A 20,658-nucleotide genomic window follows, 5' to 3' on the forward strand; every position below is an offset into this window, starting at 1 on the left:
ATTATTTTGATCACGATGAAAAACTACACGACGACTTAGTCTTTACTCCTCAGACGCACATTGTTGACTGCTCTGCTCAAGTCTTTCCTCCTTTCTGTTTTGTCAATGTACTGCTGCAGAGGCACGCAGTGTCCAGGTTTGGCCACAGGAGGGCATAAAAGAGTCAGTCAACAAGGTGCAGGTTAAAATAACTAGGAATTGTAGTTCTTCATTAATAAGCAATATGCTATAAAAAAAAATTCTTTAAGAAGTTAAAATATTTTTAAATTAAACAAGTAGTTATAGATATAATGCATTTTTAACGCTTACATTCAAAGATCTGTAAACATAATTTAGCTCTTGTTTATTATTTTTATGCCAACTCTTCAGTATTAACTCTGGTTAGATTAACCCCCCCTTTTTTTCAATATATCTATGTGGGAAGGCAGGTCAAAGTACAGTGGAGAGATTAATTTGAAGCATTTATTTACTGTAAATTTTTAATAAAAATGCAATAAGCGTTTCCGATGTTCATGACGTTTTTTGACACAACCATATGTCAACACAAAACAATACGAAAGATAAACACAAATAAATAGAACTTTAATAAAATGAACAAACTATACATGTGAAAAAAGAAAGAAAGAAAGAAAATCACATATTCCAGGTTTTAAAAATGTTTGATGTCTCTATTTGCTTCTTTGTCTCTCAGTCCACTTGATAATTGTATGCAGTTTTCCATTTGTATTTTGAATTGTTGTTTATTTGGTACTTTTCGTTTTTTCTGATGTTATTGAAAGCAGCATTATTTTATGACGTCAGACGCTAACGCCACTTTGTAGTGCGTAATACGTGCGTACCACAGTGACACGCACGGGAGGGGAGGAACCACGAAGCTAGCGTCTCAGCAGAACGTCGGAGAGGAATGTAACCATAAACATATTAAAAATAGAGTTATTTTATGGTCCTGGATATGTATTTCACTAATTAACGACACATGGTTGTAAACGTTTTCAAGTTCATCGATCGTCTGTCAGAATAAGACCATAATGGATGCAGTGAACGCGTTCAACATGGAGGTAAAGTTTGCTTGTGTTTTACCCCAACAGCTAAACTTGTAGGCTAAAGTCACCGCTAACGCGTGTCCTTTGGGTTTCGTTGCTTGCGCGTTGGTTTTGTACTTAGGTTGAAAGTGATAACCATCTCATTCCCTATGTTAATTTCTAAATTATTGGTCAGTAACCCCTTTTTAAGGTCAAATTGGTAATGTAAACGTTCGTCGTATTTGTTAGCTACGAGCTAAAGTTGACGTGAACGCGCGTCCTCCAGGCCTTTCCTCTCGGTGTCGAGTTAACTGTCAGTTTTCAACACCAAGGCGAGAATGAAGCGTCGGAATAATGTTTATGGAAACGTAGCTTTCCATCCCGGTCTTCTTCGTTTGTCCTGATATCAGTTTAATATTAAAATAACTATTTAAATCAACGTCACTATGCAGCCTTAGCGTTGCTATCGTCTAGCATGTGTTTCTTGTTTTTACGAGCTGCTGTTATAAACACCACACCAACATTAATTAACCCGGGGATTAGGTTTCTACTTGTTGTCTTGGTATTTAAACATTGATCTTTGGACTTTGTTTTTCACTGGTTTATGTGTCGTAACATATGATGACTACTTCTAAGATAAACCCCATGTGGAAATTGAAAATATATTTATCTTGCATCCAACCCATCGTTGTTCAGACTACTGCTCATTGTTTAATAAACACCATGTGGCCATAAAAACACCTACAATTGTTTTTTTTAAAACTCACTGTCGTGTAAATTAATGATTGCCTAAGCACAGTTAAAAATTGAACGTCAAATGTGTGATTGTCTGCAGGCTCGCACAGACTATCACCTACTCTCCTCAATCACAGATTCCTGAAAGTGTTTACAGGGTACATCTAAGTCAACTCTGGACCACATGAGCAACGAGTAGAAAACAAATGAAATTGTCTGAAGAGAAGACATGTTTTAAATGACATGGTTTTTGTTTTGTTTCCATCCAACCAGCTGTTCTCCATGATTGACATGAAGCCTCCGATTTCCCGGGCTAAGATGATGTCTGTAACAAAATCAGCAATCAAAGCAATTAAGGTAAACAAAAGAAATATGATATACAGTTTATTGTGTTATTTGGTAATTAAATCCAGAGATGTGTTGTTAGTATTCTCAAGAAATAGCAATACCTCCTTTTTAAAGTACCTATCATTGTCACATCACCTCTCCCCTCTGGAAGTGAGTGTAGCTTGACTTCTGTGTTTACTTTGGAATAGGAGGTGTCCATACTTCTTGAGCGTTGTGTATCATTGTTGACGCGTATCATTGTTGACGCTTATTTGGTCAGTGAGCAATGTCTCTGCTGTCTGTTGACCTGTCTGTTGGACCATTCTGTGTCAGTCGTTTGAACGTTTTCAGTTTTTACTGGTACACTTGTTTTATTATTTCATATTCCAAATGTGTTTTCTCCTTTTATATGTAAATTGCCGTGGCTTGCTGTAATGGTGCAGAATGTGTCTTTAATCATGCCATCATTGAACTGCATTGATACTTCTAGAGGCAACAACAAATAGAACATGATGTGTGTTGGGTATGATTTTAGTGTGGGCACATTCGGTGCTGAAACAATATCTGATGTAAAGGATCTTAATCTTTCATATGATGCCGTTCTGTATTAAAAGGCAATTTTAATTTGACCTATAGTATTTGTGATAAAATAAGCGAGGATGTTGTCTTTACATTTCTCAGTTCTGTCTCTGATTTTTGTGAGCTGAAATGACTGACTGGTGTTTTCTTTTCTTTATTAGCTTTACAAGCATGTTGTCCAGATAGTAGAAAAGTTCATCAAGAAGGTATGTATTATATAGCAGTAAATGTAATGCCCATTGTATTGAGGTCACAGTGCACTTGTATTGCAACTTGTAAATAGACAACACAAATACATCTTTTGTTCTTTCTCTTGGTTCAGTGTAAACCAGATCTTAAGGTCCCTGGTTTGTACGTGGTTGATTCTATTGTCCGACAGTCACGGCATCAGTTTGGTGTTGACAAGGATGTATTTGGGCCCAGATTCTTGAAGAACTTCACAGATACCTTTCAAAACCTTTACCACTGTCCAGAGGATGATAAGGTGATCCAAGTTTAGGCATCCAATAATATCTGTGTTTACCATGACGTATCATAAGAAATATCTAAACACAGCTGTTCCTTTTTTTTTTTTTTTTTTTTTTTTTTCCTCCTCCATCAGAGCAAAATTATTCGAGTCCTGAACCTGTGGCAGAAAAATGGTGTGTTTGACATGGACATCATTCAGCCTCTAATGGATATGGCAGATGGATCTTGTGTTACTGCTCCTGCTCTTGCAGGTAAAGTTACAGTATCATTCTTTCATGAAGCGGTCATGAATTGAGGTTGTTATTTGTCATAAGCTTAAACTGTGTCCAAAGAGATCACGAAAGACTTTAATCTTCTTCTTTGTGAACAGTTCCTGTTGACCCTCTACCAGAAACACAGCCTCCTGTCAGTGCCATGGATGTGCCTGCTGTGTCCAAACTGCCAACTCCTGATGCTTTAGCTGCCGTGGCACAGCTGTTTCAGTCCCCACATGGTCAAGAGGTAAGCAATAAACTGGTTTAAGGTTGTTGTTTTTTTTTTTATCATCTTATTTTTAAGTTGTTTAAATTCTAGATGACTCCGCCCTCTTTCTCCTGCAGCTGCAGAGGATGCTTCAGAGCTTTCAGCAGGCAGATAAGAGTCTGGCAGCCATTGCAAACAACATAACAAACCCACCTCAGATACCTGCTGAGCAGCTCAACTCATACAATGCACACACAGAGAAGAGAAACTCTTTAGCTGAGGTAAAAGCAGAGCTTAAAGAGCTACACCCTCGCCTGCCATGATCTTCTGCAAGTGGCTTTCTCACTCACCTGACTTTGATATTTATTTGTTTCCTTAGAAACTATTGGACCGATTTGACTACGATGATGAACCTGATGATTTAATGGCTAAAGAAGGAGCTGCCCAGTTACAGTAAGTTTATGTCATTGCCCTTTTTTGTAAATGAAAGATCTGTGTATTTTTTGTTAGGAATGAAAGGGAGGGGACAATGGCACTGTTAAATTCTTAGCTTGAGCCTTCAGCACGTTTCTGCTTAACTTTAACTTGGACAGCTGATTGAATATAGTTTGTTTGCGATCAGTGCATCTAAAATTGAATACTTGTTTACAGTGTGAGTGGAATATTGAGCATATTCAAGCTCTCATCAAGTCTCTTTTTAATTCCTAATCGGGTCAATTCAGTCACAATCAGCTACTTGGCCTGAAACAGAATTAAACATGAGACAAAGCTCAAAACTTGACGCCTCCAGAGCAAATCAAGCTGAAAAAGTGGTTTCAGTGAAGTAGAGCACTTTTTTTAAATTAAAAAATGTAGCCAATTTACCAAGTTACAAATTATTTCAATAATGTTTCGTATGACTTAAAGGTTATGTAAATCTTTTCAGATGCTCTACTCATTTTATTCCAAGTATATTATTGCCTTGTCGAGTCATCTTGTTTGTAATAACCAGACTAACTGTCGCCTCATATTTTTTCATGACAGAGGTATGCCTGAACATGTGTTTAACCAGTTTCACGGTCAGATGCCCAACACAGAGAATGTTTTTCCACATATGATGAGTCAGACTGGCGGTGCACAGGTATTGAATTTTATTTTATTTCTGCATTATCTATAGTCCGTTGTTTGTTTGATATTAGATGAAAACATGATAAAACAACTCGATGCAGCAGTAAATAACAAGGCAGGGTAAGAGAGTCCGTACAGTAAGAGACAGCCAACTGAAAGAGTCCCTGGTTGTAGTTTCTTTCGGGAATGGAAACTTAATGCAGTTAAGACATTTCATGAATGAATTAAAAAGATGATTTGATGCATGTCTTTTGTTTTACTTTCATATATAAAGCACTTCAACGATGTGAATGTAAATGATGGTAATGCAAGGGCTGAGCAGTCATTCTCGAGGGAACATCTGGTTTTTGAGAGAATGGGAGATGATGTTTAGCTGCGTTATTTCAATAAATATTTGATGTGAGGTTGTTTTATCAACTTAAAATGACAGTTTAATCGAAGAGAAGTTACAAAGGATTGTTAGCTCTCAAGATAAAAATCAGCTGCTCAGACCAAGAAGACATTGAAATCAGACTGAAAGTGTGCTTTGAAAAAATTGCTTTTTTTTTTTTTTTTTTTACATTTAAAAAGTCTAAATTGTCACTGAAATGAAGATGACATCTAATTCTGATAATCATTGAAAGGATTATCTGTGTGGAGCTTCCATCTTCCGTCATAACTGCCCCTCTTATGTCTCCTGTGGCTGTCTTTTTGTCATCCCTCAGCCCAGTGGAGGTGTAAGTCATGTTGAACGTCATAGGATGCCAGATGGCTACTCTTCCCTAAATGAGGCTTATTCGCAACCACAGGTAAATGTGAAACTTTAAATAGACACTGCCATAGCTACCTCATTTGGCAGGGAAATTTCGTTTCAATGCAATGTCGTAATTTGAGAAACCAGGATGTCAAACTGAATTTTTAACACTCTGCCCTTAATCAAAAAGTTCATGTCATTATTTGATAGGAAAATTCGAGAGAAAGTTCCATGCTGAGACGGGAGGGCCGACACAGAGGCTATGGCAGAAGATCAAGAACGGGTTCAAGGTAAGAGCTGTTCATTTAGATGTTTAAAAACAAGTTTTTAGTCCTAGTTTTTTCTCTCAACTTCCAATGATCATGATGTCATTTACTACTCGGTTAATGTTGAAACTGGCTAATTTATAAAACCCTGCTGAACGAGTTCAATCTTATGTTTCAGATCTCCAAGGAGAAGAAGATCAAGATCTTCATCCCGTTCAAGAAGGTCGAGGCATCGGCGCTCTCGTTCTCGCTCCAGAGAACGGCGCTGGGGATCCCGCTCTGGTTCTCAGGACAAAAACGAAAGAGAGAAAGACAGAGAGCGCAGACAGAAAGGTCTTCCCAGCATAAAGAGCCAGACGCTCAGCGGTGTGTATTGTGTTCAAATAGCTAATTTACCATTGATATTGCCATTCTCTTTGGATGTGTGTTTTTTGTCTTTCTCACCAGCTGTTATGTTTTGTTGTTGTGCTCTGATGTGATTGGTTCTTGTTTTATTTGTTTATCTTTGATCAAACATCAATAGAACATCAACTCTTACACACAGTGTTGAACCCTGCAGGCAACGCATCATTTTTAAGCTACTGAATACCAAACCAACTTAAATAAATAGGTTACATTTAACAGTTAAGCAATATAATTCATGTTAATCATGTCCATTACAAAATCCAGCAGTAGATTAAAAAGGCTTCTACAGTGTACACACTAAAACACAGTCATGTTGATCATTCTCTGAATCTCTCGTCTTTTATTCAGTTTGCAGCACCACACTTTGGGTTGGACAATTAGACAAGAAAACTCAGCAGTCTGATGTGATGTCCCTTTTGGAAGAGTTTGGCCAGATTGAATCGATTAATGTAAGTTTGTTGAAAGACGCTTGTAATGCTCCAACATCTGAAGATGCCACAAAGTGTTTGAACATGACTTCTGATCTTTCTCCTCATACAGATGATTCCTCCCAGAGGTTGTGCTTATATTGTTATGGTTCACAGACAAGATGCCAATACAGCCTTAAACAAACTCAGTAAAGGGTCATACAAAGTCAATCAAAAACCTGTAAAGGTATTTAATTATTTACACAAAGGCATTATGGGTCATTGTTCATATTTGCTGTGTTTATTGTGATGATTATAGCTGCTGCCTTTCTTGTCTAGATCGCTTGGGCTTTAAATAAAGGTATAAAATCAGCTCACAAAAAGTTCTGGGATGTGGAGCGAGGAGTTACCTACATCCCCTGGAACAAAGTCAAAGTTGAGGAGTTGGAAATCTATCGGGAAGGGGGCGTACTGGATACAGAGACGCTGAATCAAGGTAAACGCTTGACCCAAGAGCCAATGAAGAAAGATTCACCAGCTGAAGGTCATTAGAAACTGTTTACCTCATGTTGTCATTCTTTTTTTAATTTCATGATGTGAAGATTGGATTAAAGCCAAGGACCTCAACAAACCACCAGCAGTTAATGGAGCATCTGAAAGTGTACCAGTAGATGGGACCACAGCTGCTCACGTACAGGTAATGCTAATACTGTCTCTCAACACTTTCTTTTCAGTATGACAAGTTCTTTTTAATAGCCTTGATTTGGATACTCAACTTTCACAATGAGACTCTACAAAGAATAAATAATTGTAAAGGAGCTTATCTGAAACCCTTCTCATGTTCTCTTCAAGAATCTTGTCACAAGTAAAAAACCCACAATGAATGGCACAGTAGATACTCCCTTTAAGACTCTCCCATTCAATAAGAAATAGTACTCAAATCAAGGTGCACTGGGGATGTAACAATACACTAAACTCACAATACTATATGTGTCCACATATTTGGTGTATGATGCCAATTTATTACTATTTCTGGTAGCTGGTATTAAAAAGACCTGAAGGATTTGAAATCCTTAAATTGGTGCACTCTCCTCAAATATGAAGAGCTGCAGCATTTGTTTCTGAGGTTGATGCACAGAAAGCTTTTCAAGAAGACTTCTGTGACCATCATCAACCCAAATCCTTAAATCACTGCTGCATGAAGTCGTCTCTGTGGCTCTTGCACTTGTTAGGGCGAGTTGGCTTACTAATCCACCTCCCTCTGTATGCGTTTCATGTGTTTTGTTGTCACGAGCTTGTAGAGTGTTGCAGTTTAACGTGCTGCGTCATATTGGTTGTGCAGCCTGTTTCCCTTACATGTTTGCACACTTGTTTTTGCTTCCACCTTGTCTGTTCGTTACTCTTCTTCAGCTTCTGACGTCAAAGTGAAGCCAAAAGCAGATTGAGCCAATTGTATTGTGAGGCATTGTTACATCTCTAAAGTGTACAAGCAGCACCTTTCTGACCCAACAGCGTTACTTTCATACTTTATGGGCTTATGTCAGTGCTTTACTGTGAGTGATTAGTCATAAAGAAGCTGCCGGTCAAAGTTTGCACTATAGCATTTGGTCAGTGTTTTGATTAATATGTGAACATTTGTAGACCTATGAGCTCAATATCTTCCAACTACACAAATAAGAAATAATTATGAATAAAACTACTAGCCATGCCAATAGAAGATGTCTTCTTTCCCAATATCGTTCAAAGAAACCCCCGATACACACTGGGAGGCTGGGACTAAATAGGTTGGATCGTCTGAGTTCAGTGATACTCAGTCCCTACGTTATTGTAGTGAAGCATTTTTGAAAGAAAAAACAAAGGCAAGATGTGGGAAATGATAGTATTTTAAAGTTCTGAAATAAACGGTCCCATTACAAGAGAGATGTTTCAGCGTTGATGAATATTGGAATAGTTTTCATCCGAGAATCGTTGGGAAAAAGTCTCTAACGTCTGTGCATCATGTGGGATGTTTCAGAGAAATCCTCATCCACCTATTTCCACTCTGTTGAGGGCATTTAAGTCAATAATTCTTCTTTTCTCCTTCTTCTTCAAAAAAGTCTTTTAGCTTCCTTTTAGCTTCCTTTTGTCTGTGCAGAATACCTTTTTAATAATAAAGTGGGGAATGACAAAAACTGTTACTGTTGTATGTGTAGATGGGAGTATTTCTGTCTGTTTGCTTTTGATGAAGTTATCAGAGATTGTTTCGAACTACATTTGTAAAAACAATAAGATGGTTGAGTAGATGAAAAGACTCAGTGAGATTTAGTGTTACGTTGCATCATTAGGTGTGAATTAAGGCTGAACAACGTATTCAAATGAATCATACATTTTTCTATCTATCCAAGCATCAGAAGCTGAACTTTTAAATGGTTATAAAGTGTGACCAAAACATCAAATGTAATGGAAAATGTCTTCAATGCAGACCTCCAAAAATAGTTTTTACAGAGACAATGAGAGACCTGATGGACTCATTGTTAATTCAATCTGTCTACCAAATGCATAACTCTAAACGTTCAGCTTTACTGTGAATCCTTAACGCCTGAGTATACAGGCTGACCATGAGCGTTCAATGACTCCGTTAAAGCAGCAGAATAAAAGGGAATTTAATTGATCAAGACTTCACACTGGATCAGTGGTGTCCAAACTTTTTTTCTTGCGGGCCAAAATTGTCGCGTTAGAATCGCTCACGGGCCACAGGGTTTTTTTGTTTGTTTTTTTTTAAATATTGGAAGGAACTTTTTGTATTTTGACCTCTTCAAAAAATTATGTAAATACACAATAACTAATTGCAGTGGGAAACTGTTGTGTTCTAATTTTTTGGAAAGAATAGTCAGGCTTTTATAGGTCTCCCTCACAAACATGAAAAAGAAAAAAAGAACGAAATATGCCATCTGATGAGGCCTCGGGCCAAAATCTTCTAATTCTTCGATTTGAAGTCAAGGGCCACAAAAAATCCACTCAAGGGCCACAAATGGCCTCCGGGCCGCACTTTGGACACCCCTGCACTGGATGAACGTCTGAACTGCTGGCAATTATTAGTTATGACATTAACAATTTAAAAAGTCTTCTAATGGCTAAATGCATAGAAAATGGTCAACATAGTAGGTCTAACAAAACATGATTCGACTGGACGGTCACCTTCCATACTTAGCAGACCTGCTAAACTGTGCACACCACTTTGAAGAACGGTTGCTCAAATGTTTTGAGCTTGGGACTATCTGGCTGCTGGTTGGACTCAAAGGCTCAAATGAGAGAAGTGTCCAGGCGGAAGACAAGGTAAGCCGGCCACACCTTTTTGCGCTTGGTCCGAAAACTGGACGAGACGTTTGCTTGTTGTTTCTGTTCAGATATGCTTCTCGCAAAAATGAAAATTCCCCAGCAAAACAAGAAGTGGATGATGTTTCATTAAGAGTCATATGGTAACTACAAGTCCGATCACATCAGTCAAACCCAAGACTGCTCTTAAAAGAAATGGATCAGAATGTGCGTTAGCTGTCCATTTCCTGCACCACATACAGCAGGTTTAAGTTACCTATGCTCTTCATTGAACCTGATCATATAACTCAAGCAAGTGCCAATATTTAATTACCAAAGGAACCATTTTCATATTTACTAAAGATTAAAAGTATCTGAAAGTTGTATAATAAGATGCTTTGGAACCCAATAAGTGTCTGCCTTCATCTGCCTTGTATTACATGAATATGACCAAAGTTAACTCTTGATATTGCAATCTTTACATCACAGTACATTTCCTTCTTTGCAAGATGCAAATTCAGGGCTGTGGTGGGACGCTTGTGTCTTGGACTCTATTCCATGTCCTGTCATGTTTGCTCCTCAATCAGCAGCAAAAGAGTCAAAGGGACTTCCATTCGAAGTGTGTAAGTGTAGAGACCTTATGGGTCCAAACAGCTGCCGTCCACTCTACTTCCAGAATGTGGAGTTCTAAACCTGATAATAAAGAGAAATAAGGGTTCAATATTCTCTACCACGCTAGTTCATTATGTTTTCTTTTGAGCCCGAAAACTCTGTCACAGTCGCATGTAACATCACATGAGTACACTGGGCCTGATTTAGACCCAGCTAGCCAGTAAGTGGTCCTTTATGCGACAGACATGGAGAGAAATGATTCTTATATGGATGATGCCTTAGATTGTTCCTTTTCTTCAGTTTGTATCTTGAAGTTGGCCAACATGTAAAATTGAATTGCATCAAAGAACCTTTTAGGAATATTACTACAGGAGGATGACGTGCTGCTTTCACTTTTGACGTTTGTAAGGAAGCTCTTTATTGGATGTGGTAGGCTGGCAAAGGGCTGCTTTGTCTGTTCAACTGTGAGTCTGACAGCTCATTCCCTCCAGGGATGCATCAAAAAAAGAGAATTTAAACTGTTAGCGTCGACTCTTGCAGTTAACATCAATGGGCCTAACAGAAATCCACATTTGGTAGCATTTTAGATTTCTATCAAATCGGTGTTGAAGTTCTGTGAAGACCATAGTGACCAACAAAATATCTTTAGGTTTTTCTTTAGGTTCTGTCAATTAAATCTTAATAACCAATTTGCTGTTTTATGTGTAATATGTGGCACCCCTGTGAGTCATGTTTCATATGTTTGGAAATGTCTCTACATAACTGGTTTGGTCATCTGCCTCTGGCTTGTATACAGCACAGGTAGACTTGACCACAGGCTGGTAATGCAGCTTGAATTGTAAGATGTACATCACAACACCATAATATTGTTATTTAATTAATTCCACAAAGTGCGGTGTCTTGGCACAGTTTGAATGCTATGACAAACTGCTGTCTTTTTTTCACTGTGCGTTAACTCCATGAATCCATAAATTGATTCCATAAATCACAATTAATTTCTGGATCAGCACATCTAAGCTTATGCTCTGTGACTGACTCTTCTGTCTGTATGGCAGGTTTGGTGTAAAGTGAAAGTGTCAAATTACACATTTTTAATAACATGATGTGGTCAGCATGTGTTGTGCCAAAAGGATGGAGTTTGATTCTTGGCCCTGTTTTAGCACGGATAGAGGGAGAAGTGAAAGTGGCGAGAATGTAGCACATTGCTAAGCAATGCTATCTTTAATTAAACAAGCAACGCATGAAATAAACGTATCCAGATGTCTGAAAAGATGGGAGTTGATAGGGCCTGACGCACGACAGGTTTAACTCTTGCAAAATGCCCATATGCTAAATGATTTCATATTTGCCCATAATGTATCTCAGATTTCATTAGGGTGCTGCATTTTGTTAACTGTTAAAATGTGTCAAAGTTGCTTCTTAGAAGTAAAGGGGACCTTTGTGTAGGACTGAGCTTTGTAACATATTCTGATTGATTTTCATAACAAAAATCTGCCTTTCATCTGAAGGCATATTGCATTACTTTACATATTGCAGTATAAAACTTCTAACATTGCTTGGACTCATAATGAATGCCAAATATCACTCAGTATCGTGGCCCTCGTATTGTTGGGGTATGATGTCAAAGCTCATATATGAGCTCAGTGTTTCATTAGAGGGTCTGAAAATGTTAAATTCTTCACCTTTTTTGAATCGCCTGATCCAGAATGTACGGACTGATGCGCGTTTTCTGTTCAACCATCAATTATTGCTTCTGCAGGTAATCGGGTATGTTTGATGTGAGGTGTAGAGAAAGAAACAGCTGTGGCATCACTTACAATAGAGTAATAAATGTAAAAAAAACAACTACCTATTAACAAAGATTGCATATGTGGTGGTTACAAAAGGAACACATGGTACAAACTCTGAGCCTCTGTTTAAATCACCTGTCATGTCCTTGTTATTGTTTAATAGTGAATTAACTAGAACTATACAAAAGTTGCCGAATCATTAAAAAAAAGATTCAAACATTCCCCTGTGCTCTAAATGAAACATATGTGCTGTGCTTTGGTCAACATAATCAAGCACCAGAGGAGGTTTGCGACCCTGTATGAACCAGCTCTCTCAGAACGCTCCGTTTTGGTGTCTCTGTAAATGCAGGGAATGTGAGTGAGAGAGCAGGGAGAGAGGGATTCAGAATGACCTGTAACCTTGCGTTGCCTTCTATTTGTCATAGATATTTTACTCCAAGCAATTTTCTCAACAGCCCTCTAAAAACATTAAAAACCTTTAATGAATGACACAAACGTTATCGGTAATAACGACCACTGAAGCTGGTCCTCATGCTCTGAATGGGAGCTGTGCACTCTGTACTAACGATTAATAGTAGTGTGAAAGCGGAGCACTCTTCACCGTATATGTGAACTCACTTATTTTACAAGGACAGGTACATTTTTTTTTAAGACGCATCAAGTAGTATGGCATGGGCCGTGTCATTGTGTGGAAGAAGTGTTTGACTCTCACAGAGCCTAATAGAGGTGAAGTGTAACTGAAGTCATTTGAAATTTGGATTTACACTTTTAGGTGATGCTGTGAAATGGCTGGACGGTAACAAAAGGCTCAGAAATGAAAGAAGGACTTTTTTTTTTTTGCATGTCACTTGTGAATAAGCTTGAGATATCAAGGTCAGTATTTTGTAGGGCTGCCTCATTACTTTCTTTCCACATGTTTTACGAGTAGCAGGTATATCCAAAGAACAAAGGAATTATGTGTACAAGAGGGAAAGAAGCGAGACGATACCCGTCTGGGACTTGAGTCTTGATCAAAGATGCATTGACCAGCTGCCTGGCTGATTTAACCTGCGGGCGAAATGGAGCAGCACACATCCTGTATTTTCTGCTGATGGAGCGAACACCAGGGTAAGAGCAGACCCCTCTGTTGCTAACCCCGTATTCATGCTACATCACAGCCGTTTGACTTTAGAGCCACTTCAGCTTTTTTTTTTTTTTTAAATTCATTTTCATCTTGAAAGATTTAGAAGAGTATGAAAGGTAGTGTCCACATATAGCGATGATGTAAAAAAAAAATCCCATTCTTTTTTTCTTTTTTTTTTCTATCTGAATTGTTGAAGTTTATTTTACACTAAAGAACAAATGTTCAAGTTAATACCTTAGTAAAAAAAAAAAAAAGACTTGTCTTTAAAGTGTAAAATCCAATCTAATTTTGAACTGGTCATGAAATGTCACAATTTTATAAGAGGACATTTGACACAGCACAGCAGTCAAAAGATGCCTGCTATTTTTCAGCTTTATACAAAGCAATTTACAGCATTCAGACCAAGAGCTTGTATAGAAATATCTTTAGTTTCACTGTCTGTAGGACGTTAGAGGCAAAAGAAACCAGAACAAGATTTGACTGAAAGGACCACAGCCATGCAGTCGCTGTGGAATAAATAATACAATAGTTTAGTTCCTTTTCACTGCCATGAAGTAATTCTAAATTTAAAGTCATCAAGCTACTCTAAACTGAAAGAATAACAAATATTTCTTCATGAATTTGCCAAAAACTACCTATCCCAGCACTTGAAGATTAAGGTGCAGTTTAGAAGTGGCAGACTTCAAATAAAAGCTGCTATGAATGAGTTCACTATTTCAAACTCTGGTGCAAACAGGAGTAAAGACGCCTCTGCAGCAGGAAAGAGGTGTTTCAGTAGGTAGAAACTGAAAACGACAGCCAGTCTTTGTGTGAGAATCACTGCTGGACTAAGGTAGGTTAAAAGTCGATTCCAATCATATCCACTCTGCATTTTTGACTTCTTTTTTTTTTTCCCCCCATCGGAAAAACTCTTTATATCTTGTCTGGTTTTGTTGGCAGATTTTTTACTAAGATAGAACCAGCAGATTTATTTGGGCTCCTGATGGATCCATCAACAAGAACTGACCAAATTGTAATCCAGTGCAATAAGCTTTTGCCTTCAGTTCTTTTAATGACCACTTGGTGGTGTTTCCATGAAGTAGATATCATGTGGACCCAGACTTGGGGAAAGTGCTGTGAAAGTGAATTGCTGTTTTAAATTAACAAATCATTTAATTTTTGTATATACAATTCAATTTTCTTTAACTATAGAAAACTCTTACAGACGTTCATGCCAGAATACATTTGTATAAACTATACACTTAGTCTTTTGATTTAAGTTAATATGTGCACATCTAAAATTTTATATCCCCCATAGATTGTAGGCGGCCCCCTAATGGGAACCAAATGAAAAGTGTATTCATGTAATTTTGAACACTCCTAGGTTTGTTTTGAAGTAATACAAATTGCTAAACTGCTATTTCACTTTTTGACAGAGTTCACTGCAACAATGAGTGCTTCACTACTGTATGTAGAAAATGTGCGTTTGTTGCACCTCTCTAAAACTAACATGACAAAAAAAAACAAAGAAATGAGAACTATTAACATTTCTGTTACCAGGTTTGTGTACATGACGGGTAGTGGAAGTAAGCAACTGGGTGGAATGTTTTACAAAAGGATTAGCTCGGGGAGAATTACAAACCTTTCTGCTGAAGAAGAGTGCTCAAAGAGCAGATGTACAGGCAGAAAGGCACACAGTGTCAGACCTCGCTTTTCAATATTAATAATGAATTTAATTGTATGATAACATAAGAAAGTGACAGGATGAGTGATAACTATTGGAGACGGGGTGGGATTGGTTAGTTCATACTCCTAACTCCTTTTCGACATGGTGTTTGACAGCTTAACGTCTTTTTCTGACTTTCTGTCAACTTTGTAATTTTTTTTTCTTGTGAGTTGTCTTTTCTTATTTACATCTTCAAAATAAAACTTGACAATATCAATCAATGATTTTGTTCAGTAAAATCTATGATTTGAATTAAGAGTCAAGTAAATTGAAACGATTGTCTCGCAGTGAAGGAGTGAACTTGTGTCAGAAATAATCGCAACCTGGATCGTGCTGATATGCTAAGTTATTTTATTTTTTTGTTTTGCCACTCTTATAAGTTCCTAAACTAAAGTCAACCCAGTAATGTTTTTAATAAATACATTTAACATTTTTAAAGGCTACCTTCTATAAAGCTACAGCTTTAGGATTTCTGCGGTGCAGAAATGCAGTAACTCAGACAAGTCTAGATCATAATTATAATAAAGAAAAGTTACATAAGTGAATAAAAGTGATCAGGATGCACAAAAGGAATTGGCCAATAAAAAATTTTTGCCTTGTGGTGCTGACTTTTAAATGGTAATAAACTGTAAATATTTAACTTCTGTTGCACCAAGAAATATTTAAAATTAATTAATTTAGTGGGAACACTTGTGTTATACAAAGATGTAATACCCTTATCAGTTTTTGTGTATGCCTGTGGTGTTTATGTATTTATTTATTTTTTGTCCTTTGCTAACCACCAACCAGGGCAAAGTGTCTTCTCATCACATCCCGCCACATGGGATGAAAATGTGTCTACACCAAAAACTGGTGTAAAAAGAGAGAAATCTTTTGATGCTGCACATTTTTGAACCTGTGAACCAGTCGTGATATTTGCTGTGCTGGTTTTTTTTTTTTTCCCCCCCAGTATCTTTATCAAGATGACTAGGTGAACGTCTATGAAGCTAATGTTTGTATGATCAGCTTCAGCACCAAGAAGAGAGAGTCTGCTCGGAGCATCTGGTGGGCTGTGAGTTTGAACTTGATGGAGTTGGTTTCTCTCTTATTAATAGTTCTTAATTTATAGGAGGGAAAGATAATTAGGATTATAATAGATTTCAGAGTTGTGGGATGAATGCATGAAAAGATTCAAGCGTTGAGCAATCAGCATTGAAATGTTTGAAATTTTACTAATTCAACCTCTTAAACTAAAATGGAGGACAGTGCAGTCATGTAGTGACTAGTTCTACACATGAACCATGATAAAAACATGTATTCTCATTCACTGTTTTATTTTTATTATAGTGATGGGCTCATTCTAAATGCATTGAACGTATTTCACAATGATTTATTACTTATTTAATTATTGACACTGATAAAATTATTTCAGTATTGCCTATATTTACAAAATACTATTAACTTTATATATATATATATATTTGTATATATATATATATATATATATACACTGTGTGTGTGTATATACACAATTTATTTCAACCAGTTTTTTCAGTGCTTTATAAAAAGACTCAAATTTTGTGTTTTGAAGCAGAGAAGGAAATGGCAGTATTCCCTGAGGCTTATTTAATAGTTAAAATTAAATCTGTACTCACAAGCTGAATCACTGAAATAATACAATGAGTATTTCTGTGAGAAAGACTTTTCTCAAACTTAGGGACTGAGTTTTCTGTTGGTCTATCAGAAGAATAACTCAAAACAGGTTTCCACTGAATGCTTTGGCTGTACTAAGGCTTTCTTACAAACATGTTGGCTTTCCTTGAACACTTAAAAACATATTCTCATTGAGACATGAGAGAGTTTTCAAATGGTCCTCTCTCCTGGTTTTAAAATCTTTATATGTGAACTCTGTACCTGTGCAGGCACTTAAGACACTGAAACTTCCCCACGTCTCTTTATTTAATTTGTCCATAAAGTATGTCCACTGTATCAGCTGTAAGTAAGGGATGCTTGTTCTACGTCAATAAAGTAAATACAGGAATTGTCCAGCAATGCTATATTAATGATCTGCACCTCTTTCAAGAGTCTGTGTTCCTCAGGAGCCAACAGCTCTACCAAAATAAAACGCCTCGCTTTCCTGTTATATTAGAGATGTGTAGTGACGAAACGTACAGCCATGAACACTCACACATGTTCTCGTCAGTTTTTACTTCATACAAATAAATAGTCAGGTCGTGAACGCACGTTCAGCCTGAGCTTCTGTCTGTCCCTGACGTTTCAACTGTCTTACACACGTGAGCTACAAAACGAGCAGGTGTCCTTGTTTTATCTTAAGGGAGTCTGTATGTATATGTATATTATTAACCCTGGAAATGCCAGGTTCACAGCTGCAGACTGTATTCAAGGGGTAAGTAACAAATGTGATGTAAAAAAAAAAAAAAATAGTCCCAGTGGTATTTTCTGATTGATCTTTTCACTAGCAAACAACATCCTTGTGTTATACAGCATTGTTGTAGCATGGCATTACAAACAACCTTAAATAAGAATTGTATTATATACCATTGATGTGTGCCGAGCTATCAAACCTAGTCTGCAATGCAGCCTCTTGTTCTCATTTTGACTGAGCACAAGTTCAGTTTGTATTTCAGGACTCGTGTGTTCACTGACTTCACCTACATGTTCTGTCAAAGTATTGTGGGAATAAACGATGCCTCATTATGACACAGTCTTCTGTATTTTCAGGGTAAACATCTGCACGTCAAGGCCTTGTATCCCTGCACAAGGCAGAGCTGAATCTTAAAAGATGTGTTCATGTTTTTGTCCCCTCTGTGTTTAACAGTAGGACACAGATATCACATTAAAGACTGTCAACGTTCAAAGGATTAAAGGAATTTTAAACATGCTCTATCAGTAGCTGCTCTTTCAGGGGGAAGTGATGTCAGCCTCTTTGTCTGATGTCTCCCTTAAACGTACTGGGGGAATCTTTATTAAAAAATGATGTATGCCTTTTTCTTCCCTTTTTTTGTTTGTTTTAACTTCTCAAGAGGAAGCAGAGGAGTATAATGTATTATATCGTATTTCAAGGATCCTTCTGTAGTAGAGGAAGATTTCACTGAGAATTAGTGTACAAACACTTCATGAGCTTTTTTCTACACCAGATGAATTCATACGAGATGAAATCCATCAGATGTGGGATCATAACCTGTTTATAAAGTTCTTCATTTTCAGCTTCAAGCTGGCTTCTTTGCTCATGTGTTCTTAATAAGGATGCAATTGTGTCTGTGTGTCTTCCAGGTGCCGCCAGTTGAACAGGCCGAGCCCATCAGAAGTCCACCAGCTTTTCCTGGCCCCATCATGCTGTCCCCCTCTGCCATGCCTCCAGGTGGATCTCATTTTATCCCATCAGAGTTTGACCTAGCAAAGTTGCCACAAGGTAAGGTTTCCTTTTGCTGCCACAATACTTAACTTTCTATGGCGATCAATAAAACCTTATCTTATCCTCTTTTGCAGCAGGGAGTGTGAACCCTCCAGATAAGTCGATGAATGATTCTTTAGGAGACAATGGCACACCCTCAGATGTCTGCGCTGACAACCAGCTGGGGTCTCCCGCTGCACCAGTCATCAACCTGCCAGGTCCAGGTGTCATGCCGGGTCCCAGACCAGTTATGCCCCCTTTGCAGCCTCCCCCTGGTATGCCAAATCCTCATGTACCTCCCTTCCTCCCACCTCCCAACATGTCACACATGCCCCCTCAAATGATGCCTGGAGGACCCATGTTTCCACCGGACAGGTTCCGAATGCCAATGAGCTTTCCTCCTCGTGGACCTCCTTTCCATCGACCTCCCCCCATGGGACCAGGAGGTATGGATGACAGAGACAGAAGGCTTTTCCGAAATGGGGGACCTGGATTTTGCGGGCCCCCTTTTCCCGGAGGGAGGTGGTAGAGTTTTGCTGAGCGATGGACCTGTAAGGACAGGAAGCTGAACCGCTGTGGAAGATGTTGTTCCACATCAGAACACCTGGTTCAGTGTGGACTGATGAACTTTTCAGTCGAGAACTCTGAGACTTTTTCTTACACCACAGGAACATTTTCTTAGGTTGAAATAAACAATGACACCATGTTCTGAATGTTTTCTGTGCTTTCCCTAGCTCATCAGAGACGAGTCCACTTGCTGTGAATATTGTTCTTGCTTTTAGCCGTTTCCTATCTTTTTGTATATTTGAAGATGTGATCTTTATGCTTAAATCTATAGCTTTGGTAGTTGTGTTATAGGAAAGCTAACAGACAGTTTGAGTTTTTGACATAATACCCTAACCAGAATTTGTGTTCTTAGACTACATAACCTTAAAATATATAGTTCATACTTTTGTGGGTATTTTTTTGTTCAGTAAAAGGCCTTTTTACCAAGCTGATGTTCAACTCCCTCACCAGAAGTGGATTGCATTTAAAGCAGGAGGGATTTCATGTCCTGCCAGTAGAGGGTAGAACAAACCCTGTTACCATAACCAACCTCTGTTGTATACTAAGGTCACACCTTGTAGAATCATGTGCTGTGAATATTAAAAAGAGGAACTACCATTTGATCAGGTGTTTTCACTTTTGTTGTTCAAACTCACACGTCATATTTTTTTTAATAGTACTGATATTGAATAATTGCAACATAAACTTTTATTATTGTATTCAGAAATACATTAATCAGAAGTGCCACTAACTAAGAGCGTCTATCTTGTGTCATTTACTCACTGACAGACCTCACCAGAGTTTTTATTAGGTAATATATCTCTGTTTGTTGCGTGACCATAACACTGACCACTCCGGCCACATCGCATCTCTCATAGATACTGTATTTCATGTCGATTTGAGGTGACTCGCCGCTGATTGGCTCCGATAAGAAATAAGTGGCACCGTGATGATCCACTTGCACGCCGTCTCCAAGGAAGCTGGGCTCCGCCCCCTCTCAACAGTGTGAAACAGCACGCATGGTCCGTGGACAGGCAGGCAGGCAGGCAGGCAGACCTTGGAGAGGCGGCAGGAGTCAAGAGATGTGGATGATGGGAAGATGTTAACGTCGGGATGGACACAACAAGAACCGAGGAGGAGTGGCGGTGACAGGTATGTAGAGGTGCCGGTATGCATGCGGGCCTCATTATTATAAGGGAAGAAAATCCCGATGTCCGAACATGTCTCCGCATGGTCCTAGCGCCGCGTGGACGCATGACCGCGTCACTCAATCATACAAGTTTATCAGAGGTGACAGCTGATACCGCACCGAGGCGGCGGACTGCTTCCATGGACGATTCCGACAAGCCGTCTCGTGTTTACCGATTGTCGCACGTCTGGTGTCTGGCCATTCAGTGAGACATCTGTGATTTTTGGGGGGTAAAAAGCAGCAGAGTGACGGTGCATACAGCAGGGGTTTACGTGCATGCACAGACAGTCATCCTGCACAGCAGCCCTACTGACTAATGCATCTTCTTCTTCTTAGCAGCAGAGTGCAGTTTTAACCAGGAAAACAGGAAAACAGGCAGAGGGACATCCGCATCACCTCGGAGGTGTTTGAACGTCTCTTTGGACATTCAGGCTGTTTGCATAGAAGGAGAGAAGAGAAGGGGCGTGTGGCCTCAGTGCGGTAAATTGTTGCAT

At 38.5% G+C, this 20,658-nt stretch overlaps 1 protein-coding gene across 1 annotated transcript; it reads left to right on the top strand.

Moving 5' to 3' along the window:
* The first annotated feature begins 829 nt into the window (after positions 1-829).
* Positions 830-19,598, top strand: LOC306830445 (SR-related and CTD-associated factor 4-like). Its single transcript, XM_079353959.1, has 18 exons — positions 830-1,058; positions 2,031-2,114; positions 2,825-2,869; positions 2,986-3,147; positions 3,265-3,382; positions 3,502-3,632; positions 3,731-3,874; positions 3,973-4,046; positions 4,617-4,713; positions 5,405-5,488; positions 5,644-5,723; positions 5,878-6,065; positions 6,453-6,553; positions 6,645-6,758; positions 6,851-7,007; positions 7,114-7,210; positions 18,314-18,447; positions 18,525-19,598. The coding sequence occupies exons 1-18, from the start codon at positions 1,029-1,031 to the stop codon at positions 18,956-18,958; spliced, it is 2,274 nt and encodes a 757-aa protein (XP_079210085.1). The 5' UTR covers positions 830-1,028; the 3' UTR covers positions 18,959-19,598.
* The last annotated feature ends 1,060 nt before the right edge of the window (positions 19,599-20,658 follow it).

Source organism: Symphodus melops (genome assembly GCF_947650265.1).
Source record: "Symphodus melops genome assembly, chromosome: 10".
Taxonomy (NCBI): Eukaryota; Metazoa; Chordata; class Actinopteri; order Labriformes; family Labridae; genus Symphodus; species Symphodus melops.

Bases quoted from the DNA above. Each gene is read 5' to 3' on its own strand.
- LOC306830445 (XM_079353959.1), top strand. From the start codon at position 1,029: ATGGATGCAGTGAACGCGTTCAACATGGAG. The intron at 5,724-5,877 runs GTAAGAGCTGTT...CTTATGTTTCAG, and splicing joins AGATCAAGAACGGGTTCAAG to ATCTCCAAGGAGAAGAAGAT. The intron at 7,211-18,313 runs AATGCTAATACT...CTTCCAGGTGCC, and splicing joins ACAGCTGCTCACGTACAGGT to GCCAGTTGAACAGGCCGAGC.